Source organism: Pelophylax lessonae (assembly GCF_965119305.1).
Source record: "Pelophylax lessonae genome assembly, chromosome: 9".
Taxonomy (NCBI): domain Eukaryota; kingdom Metazoa; phylum Chordata; class Amphibia; order Anura; family Ranidae; genus Pelophylax; species Pelophylax lessonae.
Genome location: NC_138776.1, coordinates 107,068,810 through 107,085,362, shown reverse-complemented (window position 1 = coordinate 107,085,362; position 16,553 = coordinate 107,068,810). Strand labels below are relative to the sequence as shown.

Genomic DNA, 16,553 nt, shown 5'->3' with positions numbered 1-16,553 from the left:
TCCAGAGCAGCAAAGGTGTTTCCTTTCCCGGTCTATTTTGACAGAACTGTCTCTAAAGAGTGGGGACGACCAAAGCATCTCCTTAAGCGCTTTACTAGGCTTTACCCCTATGAGGAGTCCCTTATTAAGGAGTGGACTGTTCCACCAATGGGGGACCCTCCCGTTTCTTAATTGAACAAGGCAACCATGATTCCAGTTGAAGAGTCCTTTAAGAATCTGGCTGACAGGAGTGCGGAGGCTGTGGCCCGCAATATGTACACTCTGGCTGGTTCAGCGCTGAAGCCTGTATTCACCATTGCCCTGGTGTTGCAAACTCTTACTGAGTGGGCTAAGCTTTTACTCTGTGACCTGAAGGGAGAACAGCTCCCCCCTGCCTTTGCTGAGCTGGCGGACCAGCTGGTCCAGGGGTTACAGTTTATCTGTGATGCAGCTCCCATAGTGGCACGGCTTTCTGTTTCGGCAGTGGTCCTTCGGCGTGTCTTTTGGCTAAAATGCTAGTCTGTGGACCAGACTTCTAAAAAGGCCTTGACTGATCTTCCCTTTCAAAGAGATCGCCTGTTTGGAGCTACCCTTGGTGACATCATAAAAGGTCTCACAGGGGGGAAGAATACCATTCTTCCGCAGGCTACTAAGTTCAAGGAAACTCCCAGTAGACGCACGCTTTCCTTCTCGGCCCATAAGAAGTTTTTTCCTCCCTCAGGGTCGACTGCCAAGGGCTTGAAGCCTTTCAGGCCTCCTCTGGAGGATCCAAATGAACCTGGTCTGGGAAACCGAGAGCGGACTTCTCCGGACCCACGGACAAGGCTCCTTCAGCGTGAAGGTGCGTCCTCACCCGTATCGGGGGTGGGGGGACGTTGCTGGCCCGTGGACTTCCCTGGTACAAGACAAGTAGGTCCACAAAGTCATTCGGTCGGGCTACAAGATCGAGTTTCGCTCTTGTCCCCCGGCAAGGTTCTTTCTTTCCAACTTGCGCCTGTCCCCGGATCGCTTACACGGTCTGTTTGGGGCAGTACAAGACCTGTTGCTTCAAGGGGTGATTGTCCCGGTTCCGACTTCAAAACCAAGTGCGTTCAATCCTGGACCTCAAGGCATTGAACTGCTCTGTGCGGGTGCAGAAGTTCAGAATGGAGTCCATTCATACAGTGGTGGCATTCCTGCGTCACGGGGATTTCCTCGCTTCTATCGACATCAAGGATGCCTACCTTCACATTCGAATATGTGCCAGTCACCAGCGCTTTCTCCACTTTGCATTGGAAGAAGAGCATTATCAGTTTGTGGCATTACCCTTTGGTCTCGCCTCCACTACTCAGGTCTTCACAAAAGTGTTAGCCCCGGTGCTAGCTTTGTTACGCCAATGGGGGATTGCTAGGCTGGGCTACTGGGACGATCTCCTGCGAGTAGAATCTCCTACTGCTCTGGTGGAAAACCTGGAGATTACAATACGAACTCTGCGCTAGTTCCATCAACAAAGCTGGACTATCTGGGGCTGACTCTGGACTCGGCCTTAGCCAGAGTGCTCCTTCCTCTGGACAAATGCCCCGTACACACGTACCGATCGTCGGCCGAACGATCGGCCGTCTTTTGTCCAGGGCTGTCGTGTCTGTTGAAAACTGCAAAAGACTGCACATGAATTTTGTCGGCCAACAGCAGCCGACTGCAGAAGTGATGTCATGTGATGGTTAACTTTCCGTGTGTTTTGTCTTTTCTGAGCATGCCCAGTCTTGCAAATCTGCTGATTGTCGGCCGAATTCTGTTCTGACTAGCGAACAATCGGCCGTTCTGGTGTTGGCCTACAAAAATTTTAAAGCATGCACATCAGATTCTTTTCGGCCGAAAGTGCGCTGTCGGAAGAATCATACTAACAAGCCTACAATCGGCCGATCGGTCGTCGGCCGAATATTTACGGCCGACAATCGGTACGTGTGTACGGGCCTAAACTCCAGGAATTGCAGGCTACATTTTGTCTCCTGCTGTCCAGCAGATGGTCATCCCTACGGACTTGCATGCGGGTGCTGGGCCTGATGGTGTCAACCTTTTAGGCGGTTCCGTTTGCTCAAAATGGGACAAGACTCCGCAGTCTCTGGACAATCAGATCCGGCTGAGTCGGGGGGGAATGAAGGAGCCCCTGATATGGCGGCTTCATTCTCTGGTGCTTTGGCTGGATAAATCCTTCCTCCCCTTGTATTGGACAGTGGTCACCACGGATGCCAGCCTGTCTAGCATTCTGTTCAAGGGATCTGGACACTGGAAGAGTCCAGACTACCGATCAATATCTTGGAACTCCGAGTGATCAGACTGTGCCTGGACCATTGGGGAATGGTCTTCAGGGATGTCCAGTGCGCATTCAATCGGACAATGCCACGGCTGTGTCAATCACCAAGGGGGCACAAAAAAGTGTCCTGGAGGTAGCCGGCATTCTGAGGTGGGCAAAATTGTTTGTTCCAGCCCTCTCCACCGTACACATTCTTGGGGTGCAAAACCGCTCTTGGTGTGTCATTTTAAATATTCACTTGGTATTTGCGTGGCTGTCCATTATACCTGCAATTTCAGTATATTGCGCTGCAACAATTAGGCGCTAATCTGCTCAAGTGTATGTAGTCTTTTGCGTTTTATAAATGTTGTTTGCCACTGTTATTAGATTAATATCTATAATCGAATAGCCTTATATTTTCCACATTTGTTACAATGCCTCGTATGTGGTCTGGGCAATTATGGTGTACCTGGCAGCTACGGAGTCTTTCAGGAAGTTAGTCACTCACGGATGGGCCTCGTAAAGGGTTGTCCACTTCCTCTGCAACCATTTCCAGATGGATCAGACAGACAGCGATTCAGGCCTATTTCATCAAGGGTCAGGTTCCTCCTTTCCCTGTTAAGGCGCACTCTACTAGGGTGCTTAGTGCCTCCTGGGCCTTCCGTCCTCAAACGTCAAGCGTTTGGAAGGCGGCTACCTGGTCGTCGGTGCACACTTTTACAAAGTTTTATAAAGTGAATGTGTTGACATCTGCGGATGCTTCTTTTGGCTGCAAGGTTTTCCAGGCTGCTGTTGAGATGAACCTGATCCTCTTTGAGGGTGTATTGTTTTTTTCAGGTGGGCTCCAGTTGTTTTGGTTGAGCTCCTGTTGTCTGGTTGGCTACTGTTTAGCCTTGAGAATTTTTTTGCTGTTCCCACCCCTCATGTAACACTGCTTTGGGACTTCCCAATGGTTAAGAAGATCAGGAGCTGTGTCCGTCAATGAACGAGAGAGAAAATGGGATTTTTGACTTACCATTAAATCCATTTCTATGATGTTCATTGACGGACACAGTACCCACCCCTCTGTGGAGTTGTAATTCTTCTGATACCGCTTGTAACAAAACTGACTACCTATAGCAGAGAGAGGGAGTATATCCCCTAGGACTGCCCATAGGCGTAGCCAGACATTTTTCCTGTCTAGTGTCCTAATTATGTAGGGGGCAGTATAACCCAATGGTTAAGAATATCAGGAGCTGTGTCCGTCAATGAACATCAGAGAAATGGGTTTTCTGGTAAGTCAAAAAATACCATTTTTATTAAAGTTGAACTAAACACATTTTTTTTTTCCAACAGGCAGTTACTTTTTATATAATGCATTGTTTGAGAATAATGTGGTTTCCTCTTTAGGTGCACCTGTGCCTAGACTATCCAAAACATTTATTTTTTGCAGAGTGGGGAGGTGTTAGAGACATACCCTTACTTTCTGTTCTGCTAAAAAAAAAAGTTACCAGACAACCGCAACATAGACAGAAATAAAAATGCTTTTCCTTATTGTACATCCCAGGAAATAGGGTATCTTCATTTCTAATATGATAGGGTTATGCCCTCCCTGCTACGCACTTCTTCAGATTTTTTTTTCTTTTCTTTTATGTTCATGTCTTAGATCCTTCTCACACAAGTTATTTCCAGGTTGCCATTACTTTGGCTTGGAGAGTTTCAGAACTGACTGCTCTTTCCTGTAAGGAACTGTTCCTGGTTCTGTACTGTGAGAAGGTGGCTCTCCAGCCACATTCAGCCTTTTTACCTAAACTGGTTTCTTTATTCCATCTCAGCCAGGACATTGTCTTGCCATCCTTCCATCCTAAACCTCAGGTGATGGGGGATAAAGCTCTTGGAATGTGATCAGTGCTTTTACATGTTACCCTAAATTGACTGCTGAAATTTGTCACTTGGATTCATTCTTTGGCTTCCAGAAGGCCCAAGGAAGGGTCTTGAAGCCTCCAAATCCACAATCTCTCAATGGATTTGTCAGCTTAATCCCTTTTTTTAGTGACGTCTCATTGTACCAGGATTGTCGTTGTCTCCCTGGCTATTGGACAGAAGGCTTCAGTAGCTCACATTTGTAAAGCTGCCTACCAGGTTTTTGGTTCGTACTTTTACATAGTTATACCAAGTGGATGTTTGTGCCTCTGAGGTCGCTCTGTTTACTTGGTGAGTTTTGCAGGCTGCTGCATGAGTGTCTAACTTATTTTAGTTTAGTCCTTTGGAGCCTGTTGGCTTGTTGCCATGTTGCCTTCCTTCATATTCAGTGCTTTGGGCTATCCCTATCGTAATGGAGATGAAACTACCCTGTGTCCTGGAAAGAATGATAAAGAAAAGGAAAATTTTGGTCTACCTGTAAAATCCTTTTCTTCGAGTACATCACAGGACACAGGGACCCCACTGGTCTCCCTTTGTGGTTTATGGCTTGCTACAAAACCTTGCCTTGTGAGTTGAGGTTATGCCCAGGAGGGGACTTTTTATCCTTTTTTTGCCAGTGTCCAATCAGCCGAAGGTGGCAGCATAACCCTATTGTAATGGAGATAAAGATACCCTGTGTCCTGTGATGTACTCCCAAGAAAAGGATTTTACAGGTAAACTAATAATCCCCTTATTAGGGTAGGGGGTGGCTAGTCCCCAGGTTGAATATATTTTTCTGTCTTTGTCCCTTTTTTCAGATGTTTCCCTACTTCCTGTCTGGTGAAACCATTGTCACCAGGACAGGAGGTGAGGGTACATCCTTTCAACTGAGCCCCAGATAACAATAGTGAATACTGGAAAGGAGTTCTAACCCTTCCCCTTTCTTTTCGAAGCTAGAGAAATGTTTTTGGCTTGATGTACACTTTTGTGTCTAAAAAAGCCGCACTAGTTGAAAATGTGATATAACCAGTTCAATACCCATTAATCCAACGGTGAAATAATTGTGATAATAATGTTAAAGTTTAGAAAAAAAGTCCACGTGCAGAAGATCCTCATCATCAAAAATGATCTTTAAAGTTCAGACACCAAAATGAATGGGAGCTCCTTAAGTGACACCCACCACTAAGGAGGGGCGCTTACCAGATCATGTGGACCTTCTATTGCTAGAAAGGTTGACTGAGCTTTGGTAGCCGATGAGGATCTTCACTATTTTTCTTCATGTGGATTTTCTACACTTTAATATTTTTATCACTATAATTAATTATTTCACCGTTGGATTAATGGTTATTGAAATAGTTATATCACATTTTCAGCAAGCGCGGCTTTTTTGGACATAATGAATTTTAAACAGACAGGGCAGTTTTAAAACTAATTTTGATGTACACTTTACCAAGTCGTAAAAGCACTTTAAAAACAAGCCGTTACTTACTTCTGCAGTTGCAGGTGCTACAAATTAAATTATAAAAAATTACAAGAGATACTTAGGTCAGGTTCCAATACAGATTACAGTATCTACTGAATAAAAGCAGTGCATGTACATTTTGAGGAGAGCATTGCATGTGACTGCCATGCTCATGACTTATTGCACTGGTGTATACAATCCAATGGAAAAATATGGTACCTTAGTGAATATCAACTAAAAGAGTATCCATTTATTTGCAAGGAACAATAAAAAACAGCCACATAAGCCTACGCGTTTCAGCCATTTCAGGCTGTAGTCATGGCTAAGACAAGGCAAGCACTTTAAATAATGCGCCACCATCACATGGGAAAAGGAAGGAGAACAGACAACAGGTAAGTAAAATAATTTAAGATAATTTTTTGAAAATATTTATGTATAGCTAAATATTAACCACTTGCCCACCAGGCCTATTTCGGACACTTTGTTTACAAGTTAAAAAGCAGTATTTTTTTCCTAGAAAACTACTTGGAACCCCCAAACATTATATATATATATATATATATATATATATATATTTTTAGCAAAGACTCTGGAGAATAAAATGGCGGTCATTGCAATATTTTTTTGTCACGCGGTATTTGCGCAGCGGTCTTTAAAACGCAATTTTTTTGGAAAAATTTTGAAAAATCACATTTCACTGCATTTAAAAAATACTAAACAGTAAAGTTAGCCCATTTTTTTGTATATTGTGAAAGATGATGTCACGCCGAGTAAATAGATACCCAACATGTTACGGTTTAAAATTGTGCCCCCCCCATGGGATGGCGACAAACTACGGTCAATAGAGATCTCAATAGGCGACGCTTTAAATTTATTTAACGGTTACCAGTTTAGAGTTAGAGTGTAGCTCTTTTTTTTTTAAATTATTGCTCACGCTCTGGCGATAGCGGCGATACCTCACGTGTGGTTTGAACAGCGATTTAATTTGCGGCTCGACTTCCGTATACGTTTTTTTTTTTTTGTGCGCGAGCCAACGGTGATGGCTAAAATTTTTTTTTTTTTTCCCCATTTATTTTTTTAACTTTATTACAGTTTTTTAAAAAAAATCTGATCACTTTTATTGCTGTCACAAGCAATGTAAACATCCCTTGTGACAGGTACACTTTATGGAGGGATCGAGGGTCTAAAAGACCCTCGACCCCTCCACTACACTTCCCTGTATGCAAAACGCCGAAAACTGCGTTTTTGCATACAGCCGTTTTTCAAATTTGCCGCCTTTTGCAGCACAGTAACCCGGAAGTGACGTCATGGACGCCGCCTCCGGGTTACGTCATCGGAGACCCGATCGAAGCCGTTTCTGGCATTGATCGGGACTCCATCCAGCCGGCGGACGTGCCGGCTGGGTGCTCGGGGCTCCCGGTGGGATGGGAGCCCCGGTAAAAGCCACGGAAGGCGGCGGGAGGGGGGGGTGTCCCCTCCCGCCCCCCCCCGGGTAACGATCGAGCGGCTTCCGAGCCGCATCGCTCGTTACCGACGGAAAGCCAACCGTCGGCTCTAAACCACGGTACCGGGATGATGCCTCTAGCTAGAGGCATCATCCCGGTATACCCCCGCAAAGTTTACGGACGTCATATGACGTCCGCCCAGGGAGAAGTGGTTAAAGGTAACATGCTTTTGAATCTTTTTTTAGACAGCTACTCTGATTATTGTATTTCCATTAATGCTGTCATTCCTGGCTCTTATTTGCATATTTAAATTACCTGTTGTCCCTTCCCTTCCTTTTCTCATGTGGAAATGGATCATTATTTAATGTTTGCCTCATCTGTCAGGTAGCCATGACTAAGGCCTGAACGGCAGAAATGCGCAGGTTTTTTTTTTTTTTTTTTTTTATTGTACCTGGCAAATTAATGGATATTCTTTAGCTGTTCTTCACAGATGTGCTGGCATTTTCCTTTTGGACTGTGTACGCATTGTGGTCTACAGAGGCCAGACCATCATCGACAGTATCGGTGACCTTGATTAAGCAGATTGGAGCGCGGAGATAACAGCGCTACTTTTTTGTTTTCACTGCACTGGTGTCCCTTCTGCGCAGGCATCCTTGACATCATTCTTGCTGGTTTCTCCCACAAGTCTTTCAATTGATTGATTGTTTTTTTGTGCTTTTGCATGCTGACGCAGCCAGAGCGGACAGATAAAAGCACAATAAACTGTCTATTGATAAACATGCGGGAGGACCAACGCAATGTTGCCAGGGTCGCCTGCGCAGTAGGATCACATTCATGTAGTCCATCTCGGGAGTGCATTAAGGAGGGTGGCTACATTGCCACATACAGTGGGGCCATGTAGAGCAAACATTAAGGAAGTTGCAGCAGTTGAGAATGCAAATATATATTTTTTTGGATGTGCTGTCCACAGTTGTGATTTGAAGGGACACAGCTGAATCCATAATACAGCATGGAATATATATTTATTTTTTTATTTAACTGGGTTTAGGGTCCCTGTTAAGTGTGCTGACAAACTGCCAAGATAATAAGGAGCTTCAGTGCCTCTGTTCTGAACTTAATATAAATTTCTCCACAATGCCAGTAGTTAGTGGTAGTGTTCACATAATCTGGATAGAGGTTTACTTCAATCCTCCTTTTTTTTTTTTTTTCTTTTGCTTGTGTCATTTAATGACCAGGTCTTCTAAACCAAACTGTACTGTTCGTTAGCCGGATATATTTGCATTTTATACCTGTATTACACAGAGCTGCAAACAAATCTAGCAGAAATGTTCTGTACCTCACAGAGCACTCTTAATTTTGCTAGCAAATGTCTTACTTTTTATAAACCTTGATCCTTGCTTTGGGGTATTAAATAAACCTGTTCTAGTCATCTAGATGAGCCCCTTGGAATGTGCAATGGAATCAAGACTATTTTTGAAGTTTACTGTAAAAATCCTTAGGCCCATTCAAACACACAGAAAGACCTAAACAGCTACAGAGTCAAGATACTGCAGATTTGTACATCTGTGGATGTTTATTTATACTCCATTATCTTTTTAGTAACTTTTAATTATCCCAGCGCATATTTTTAAAAAGTAAGGCAACATACATTTGTAATTAAACTCTGTATTAAAAGATGCGTCCACCAGCCATTAGAGGGTGATCTCATGTTTACAATACTGAGAATAGTGAAGGAAGGTTAAACTTTTATAAACTCAAAAATTTAATTTTAGTAATTTTATCTCTTTAAATGTATAAACGCTATTTATACTTTAACAACATCAATTTTTGAAGACTTTTCTATCAATACTTGACTAGGTCTATCAGTTTTTCTGGTTGAGACTGACCACATTAAGCACAGAAGCCTATCTGTGCAATAGCGTGGTCCGTTTGCATGCCCTGCCTTCTTTTTCTGAGATACAGGCAGACCGTGCAAGTGCATAGCCTGCCTGTATCTTCCGTTGTCAGCTTGGAGCTACGCCCCACCCATCCCTCCTCTCTTGATTAGTTTCAACCCCCAGTCTTGCTGCACAAGTCAGCTGTGGAAGGGGGAAGTAAAGTATGCCGCTGGGCTATTTGCTTGTATTCCATTTCCATGGAATCACTTAGCTTTTTCAGCATACATCGCTTCTAGAGGCAGCGTTTACTCTTGCAGAACAGTCACGCCCCCTGGCCTCTTCTGATGCAGGACAGCAATCAGGTGACTAGAACAACATTAAAAAGGTATAATAAATGTAATTTTTTTATTTATACTTTCAAAACATGGATTTTGAATACATATACATTAACTGATTTAAAGGAGTTGTAAAGTCAGAAGGTTTTTATCTTAATGCAAAAAGTCTATATGCAGCAGCCCCCCTTACACTTACCTGAGGTCCCTCTCTGTCCAGCGATGTCCGCGAGTGTCTCAGACATCTGAGATTCTCCTTCCTGATTGGCACAGCAGTGGCTCCATTGGAGCCATTTAGCCAATCAAGGGAGAGAGGGGGCGGGGCTTGGTCAGGCCTCTTGTGTCTGACTAGACACCGGAAGCTGTGACTCAATTCGCATGCCCCCATTGCAAGCTGCTTGAACAGGAGAGGCCAGGATCACAGAAGAGGGACCCGTGAAGAGAAAGATCGGGGCTGCTCTGTGCAAATCCACTGCAAGATAGCAGGTAAGTATAACATGTTTATTAGCTTTAAAGGGAAAAAACAAGACTTTGCAATCACTTTAATTTTTAGAGCTTTGCTTTTACAAACACTTTAAAGTGATTGTAAAGTCTTGTCTTTTTTTTTTTCCTATAACCAACCTTTTATACCTTTGTAAAGATAAGGTGCGCTAAACTCATATAAAACGTTCCCTGAATTAGGGAAATAAATCACAAACGTGATTAACAAATATAGTGGTATAAAAAGATATTCAAAGTAAGTACTATACCAACAAATATTATTACATGTGCTCTAATATATCAAATGAACATCAAAGTGAATAAAACACTGTTCGATATAATAGTGCAGAAAAAAATTGTAGAAAAAATTGGCAAAGAATGTATAAGGTTTATACATTCTTTGCCAATTTTTTCTACAATTTTTTTCTGCACTATTATATCGAACATTGTTTTATTCACTTTGATGTTCATTTGATATATTAGAGCACATGTAATAATATTTGTTGGTATAGTACTTACTTTGAATATCTTTTTATACCACTATATTTGTTAATCACGTTTGTGATTTATTTCCCTAATTCAGGGAACGTTTTATATGAGTTTAGCGCACCTTATCTTTACAAATTTACCACTATTATTATTTAGGTTGCAGCTTCACCATATAGTATCCTGCGCACTTTCCACATACACAAACCTTTTATACCTACCTGCTCTGTGCAGTGGTTTTGCACAAAGCAGTCCAGATCCTCTTCTTGGGTCCCTGGCTGGAGCGCCTGGCTCCTCCCTCCTGTTGCGCGCCCCCACAGCAAGCAGCTTGCTATGGGGGCACCTGAGCAAAAATGCAGTTCCGTGTATCCATTCAGACACTGAGCTGCTGTTCTGCCCCACCCCCTCTCTCTCCTGAGTTTTATAGCTGCTGTGTCTCAGCCAATCAGGAGAGAGAGTCCTGGATGGCTGAGGCACTCCTGGACATCGCTGAAAGGAGAGGGACCTCAGGTAATTATTAAGGGGAATGAGGGGAGTTGCTGCACACAGTCAGAAGTTTTTTTTGTCTTAATGCATTTAGATAAAAAACCTTCTGACTTTTCAACTCCTTTAAGCATCTGTTTAATTTGGGAAATCATGCTGCAGGATTCCAGCGGTGGCTTAAGATGCCAGTGGATGCTTCAGCCCACTATTGTCCTGACACCATAAAAGTATCTATTTTTTTTATGAGCGGATTCTTTCAAATTCATGCTTGGTGTCTGGATTGGGGGCTAGACAGAAACTCCTGGAGAGAGGTCTCCCTCCGCCTCTGAAGACCAGCAGTGTTTCCATCTCAAAAATAAGATATTGAAGCCAAACCCCAGCTTTCTGTCATTTTTAAATGCTTTGTTTGGACTAATGTGGTCTAATCAAACTATTGCTTTAACGAGAAAGTTTACCTGCTGTCAGCGCTGTATAAACTGTATGTAGTAACGGCTACATCCCCTATACAATTTTCCAGCAGCAGGGTGGGGACTTCTTGTCCTGCTACGAGAACAAAATCGAGTCAGGCTGAGTGCTAATCAGCCATTCACGGGAAGCTTTGTATTTTCTGAATGAGTACATGTCTTCTTTAAATTGGCTGAGTTGGAGATCATGATTTCATCAGCCTGCTTTTCCATGTCAGTCAATTGATGGAAGCCTTGTATTCATAAAAATACAAAGCCACTTGTAAATGGCTAAGTAGCGCTCAGCCTGACTCTGTTTTGCTCTGACCTGGATGGGAGGTCTCTGTCCTACTGACAGAACACAGTGCTGTGTATTGTACGTAGCTAACTACATACAGTTTATACAGCACTCACAGCAGGCGCATTTTGTTAGTAAAGTTAATAATTTGTTTGCACTAGCTTTGTACAAATCAACTATTTTAAAGTGACAGCTGGAGTTCAGCTTTTAAAGCAGTTTTTTAAATTCAAAAGCAAGCATTTATTCTATTGCAACTATATATACATATATATAAAATTGCAGCGCTGTTAGTAAAAGCCTTAGCTGGGCAGTATGCGCACCCTAATTCAAGGGAAGTCTGCACATAGTCCAAGGTATATACTGACCAAACAAAGAGTCCACAGAAATAATTCCGGTATCAACATGTGAATAAAAAAACAACAAAATCCACGATAGTGTGATAATGCGATGAGCAGATATAATGAACAGGGGACCAGGTCACACCAGTGATGGAAGTCCTAGAGTAACACCACGTGCATAGCTCCTTCTTCCCCACATGTAGTGCAAACTCAGCAGATTAAAATCCAAAAAGGCATATCCAGTATATCGTAATCCCCGTCATCATGGCTCTATCTCAGACACTCCACACAGCGGCGCAACCAGGAATAGCCACCACACCCTATCCCTGGTTTCACCGCTGTGATGTTTGCAGCAGCGTGACGCATGTGAGTTACCATGTTTTTGTATTTTTATTTTAACCAATAAATGGGATTTGCTTTTATGTTAACACTGGTGTCTCCTCCATTGAATATACGTGTGAATATTCGTGTGGAGTGTCTGAGATGGAACCATGATGACGGGGATTATGATATACTGGATATGCCTTTTTGGATTTTAATCTGGTGAGTTTACACTACATGTAGGGAAGAAGGAGCTATGAACGTGGTGTTACTCTAGGACTTCCATCACTGGTGTGACCTGGTCCCCTGTTCATTATATCTGCTCATCGCATTATCACACTATTGTGGATTTTGTTGTTTTTTTATTCACATGTTGATACCGGAATTATTTCTGTGGACTCTTTATTTGGTCAGTCGTATATACCTTGGACTATGTGCGGACTTCCCTTGAATTAGGGTGTGAGTACTGCCCAGCTAAGGCTTTTATTAACAGCGCTGCAATTTTATTTATATATATATATATATATATATATATATATATAATTTTTTTTTTTTTATTTTTTTCTATAGCTGGGTGTTGGCTTTATCATTGCTAGCTGCTTTTTCTATTAGTGTGTGTGGATTCTTCATTTTCTTATATTTATTTTATTGCAACTTACAAATTCTTAGATGAGGTGGCTGCATTAGTTCTTTAGGCTTTCTTTCCTTTATTTTCATCTGGTGATCCTGCCAGTAAGTCTGTTCTTTTTTTAGGAGAATAAGCTGTCCTTTAGATGTAGCAGTAAAGGGTTGAGACAAAACCATTTAACACTGACAGGGGTGCTTATAGAGATTAGCTTTATATATGCAAAACCTTTATCCCAAAAGGAACAAAACTATTGTATCTGCTTAAGTGTTGGAGTTGTCTTCTGTTTGTTAGTGTATCTAAATCTGCTAGTCTGTCTAACACTCCCCTCTCACCCAGATTAACAGTGCTGCTGTTCAAAGTTGCCTTTGTTGGTCCTTCATCCAGAGTGTAGGCACTCTAATACAGGAGGTGTTACTGGCTGGATAACCAGGTGAAAACACAGGGAGGAAATCTTAAAAAGAAAATAAATGCAGCCACTTCTTCTAAAGATTGTTAAGCTGCAATATATTAAATTTTTTGTTTTGAGTGTAATACCACTTTAAGTGTAAGAAACAAGAGGTTTTATTGTTATCCAGCATGTTTCTGTTCCTTATTTTTAGGTGAAAAATGGTATGGACCAGTCCCTCAGAAGTCCCGTTTGTGATGTCTAGAAAGAGAGAATACCAAAAGCAAGAGAGAATACCAAAAGCAAAGAGTGCTTGACCTGTGTTCTCAATGTAGCAGTGCTCATCACGTCAATATTTTGGAAAATTATAAATAAATGACTAATGCTGTAAACATTGTATAGAAGTAAATATAATTACCATTAATACAAGTAAATGCCTCTTTAATACAAAGTTGATTTTGATCTTCAACGGTTTATGTAATATGGGATCTGGGTCAAAAACCCCAAGCCAAAAGTGCCATTATATCTTATATACTTTGTTGCCTTTTTTGTGTGTTTTTTTGATTAAAATACACAATGAATGACCTTCTTGTGTGTGTTTTTGTTTCGAAATATAATAGATGCCACTGAATGTAGATCCTAAAACCCCACCGCTCCAAGTTTTAGCTGTCTCCTCTTACGCTGCGGGCAGACCGGTGTCAGGTTTTGAAACCGTGTTTACAATATAGGAAAATACAATGCTAGGAAAGAAGGGCTGCACCATGATGGCATCACTGGGCTCCAAAAAGTTTATTCAAACCATGCAACATGCCCCCATCCCTCTCCAACGTGTTTCACCATTTCTGGCTTAATTATAGAAAACGCTCTATGAATTCAGTGAAGACCTAGATAATCTGATTAAGCCCATGAGGATGAAACATGTCAGAGACAGGCAGTCTTCAAGCAGATACGTGTTGCATAGTTTTTGTATAGCGGAATAAACTTCCTAGAGCCCAGTGATCTCATCCGTGTGCAGCCCTCCTTTCAAAAATATGTACAGTTATTTTTCCCGAAAAGGTGAACTTTATACTTTTTAATTGTGCAAAAACTTGCTTATCCCTTGCTGCCCCCTGCACATTCCTATGGGCCAGGCAGCCCATTACACATTACAGTGCTGGGGCAATAGACGTGTATAGAGTCGGAAAGCAGTGGTAACTTTGATACTACACAGAAGAGTTTTCCCTGTCAGAGCGGCCTGGTATTCGGCCATAACCATAGGCTTTTTGGAGACTGCTGCTTGTACAGTATGTGCAGGTAGCAGTCTCCAAAAAGCCAAATACAAATAAATATTAGCCTTCCAGTAGTTTGTATATAAGGTAAATGCCTCTATCAGTAGTCCTGTGAGTGCCAGCATTCTAAACAACTGATTTCAAAGTAAAGGTACAAATACAGGACTTCCTTTTCACAAAGTAGATATTGCAAACACACACAAAGTGTAAAGATACTTTTATTCATACATAGGTGTATTTAAATTGCAGACATATCCTGCAAGTCATAGTGCTCTCTCAGAACTATTAAATCCTATGGATCTATGCATTTGACGGCAAACCAGCCTCTTCTTCAGGACCCCCATGCAGGTGATGTTGGTTACAACTGTTGTTTATATGATTACTTCCCTTGATAACATCACAGATCTCTCCACTATCTGCAATAAAATGGATTCCTAAAAAAGGAAAGAGGGGTTAAAATAACCTCTTACAACATTCACTGTAGTCAATGTGTTTTACTGGGGGTCACTACCTCTCCAAAAAATGTATTACACCTCACAAGAAAGGGGCAATGCTCATTTTATCATTTAGGTGCAGAGATATAGTTTGTCTTCATGCAAAATCATGTAAATCTACGTCGGCTGACTTTGCATGGTTGTACCGGGAAGATGCCTCTAGCCAGAGGCATCATCGCGGTACCGTTGTTTAGAGCCGGCGGTAACGACTGATGCGGCTCAGGGGCCGCTCGATCGTTACCCTGGCGAGCGGGAGGGGACATCTCTCTCCCCCCCCCCCCCCCCCGCGGCTCTGGCCGGGTCTCCCATTTTTGGCGTTTTAAATACATGGAAGTGTAGTGGAGGGGTCTGGGGTCCCTCCAAAAAGAGTACCTGTCACTGCAAATTGCTGTCACAAGGGATGTCTACATTGCTTGTGACAGCAATAAAAATGATCAGATTTTTTTTTTTTTTTTTTATTAAAATAAACAAATAGGAGCTCGCACACGAAAGAAAACGTATACGGAAGTCACGCTGCAGATGAAATCGCTGTTCAAACCACACATGTGAGGTATCGCCAGAGCGTGAGCAATAATTTAAAAAAAAAAAGAGCTACACTCTAACTCTAAACTGGTAACTGTTAAAAAAAAATTTAAAGCGTCGCCTATGGAGATTTTTATTGACCTTTTGGATTGGTGAATTCTATCTTTATAAGATCCATGTGGTTATAAAGTTTTGTAATAAGGCTCTGCAATTTACAAAGATTTCAAATAAACACTGGCATATCCTTGGGAATCATACAGCAATCTCTAGATTCATTGATGAGGTCCCAAATATTTATTAGAAAGGGTACTCCCTGCATAGACTGGTCCCAAGTCATTACTCAGCATCAACGAGGGAGGACCCATGTAAATGTCTTCCCCATGGGTCATTTAAATGTGGATCTTGTAGCCATTAGAAATGTATTTAAAAAGGTAGGAATATGAGGTTGTCTAATGGAGATAGGCATACCCACTGACATTTCTCAAATCGTAACACGTTTGTCAATTGACATGCAAATTTAATGCATTTTACAAAGACAAAACCAAATGGGCCCTATGGCAAATTATATACAATCATACATATGGCATAAACAATGTCAACTTCCACTCCCCAATTGCAAGACACTTTGCTAAATATCAAACTGAGAGCCTGCATTTTGTCATGCAAAGAAAGGGTACGTATGAGGGTATGATGGTAGAGCAAAGAGTGCCACAGATACTTGCACCCCATCCGCTAGCAGTACACCACCTGTTGATTACACCAGCAGGCAAATTTCACTAACCCATTTGCTGAACCGTAGAAAAAAATACTGTCCCAGCCATCCACATGCTTAGCATCTTAATGCTAGCTTAGCCATATTGCTAGCACTACAATTGCTGCCTTTTCATCTAGTAGACTCTGCCCCCTTTTGGGAATTTTTGGAATGTGCTGTACCATAGTGGCAGGTTTCAAAAAGACAGGCAGGCATGGACAGGGACCTAACTCTGCTGGCAGCTGGGAAGGATGCAGGACAGGGTTCAGTGCTGAAGCTTGTTTTGCCACCATGCCTCCAAAAAGCTAGTGCTGGTTCTGCTGCATCTGGCAATTTCACCTCCTCCTCTTCTTCTTCCTCTATGTTCTCTTCTACTGAATTTTCCTCTGAAGCAGCTGTGCTCCCTAA

General features: G+C 42.2%; 1 protein-coding gene across 1 annotated transcript in view; it reads left to right on the top strand.

Moving 5' to 3' along the window:
- The window catches only part of GSTK1 (glutathione S-transferase kappa 1), a 38,659-nt gene extending 25,263 nt beyond the window's left edge, over nt 1-13,396 (top strand). The window contains exon 8 of the mRNA XM_082269310.1: nt 13,325-13,396. Within this exon, the coding sequence (XP_082125436.1) occupies nt 13,325-13,368 (44 nt within the window). The 3' untranslated portion in view covers nt 13,369-13,396. The remainder of the gene's footprint in view (nt 1-13,324) is intronic.
- Nucleotides 13,397-16,553: the final 3,157 nt, after the last annotated feature.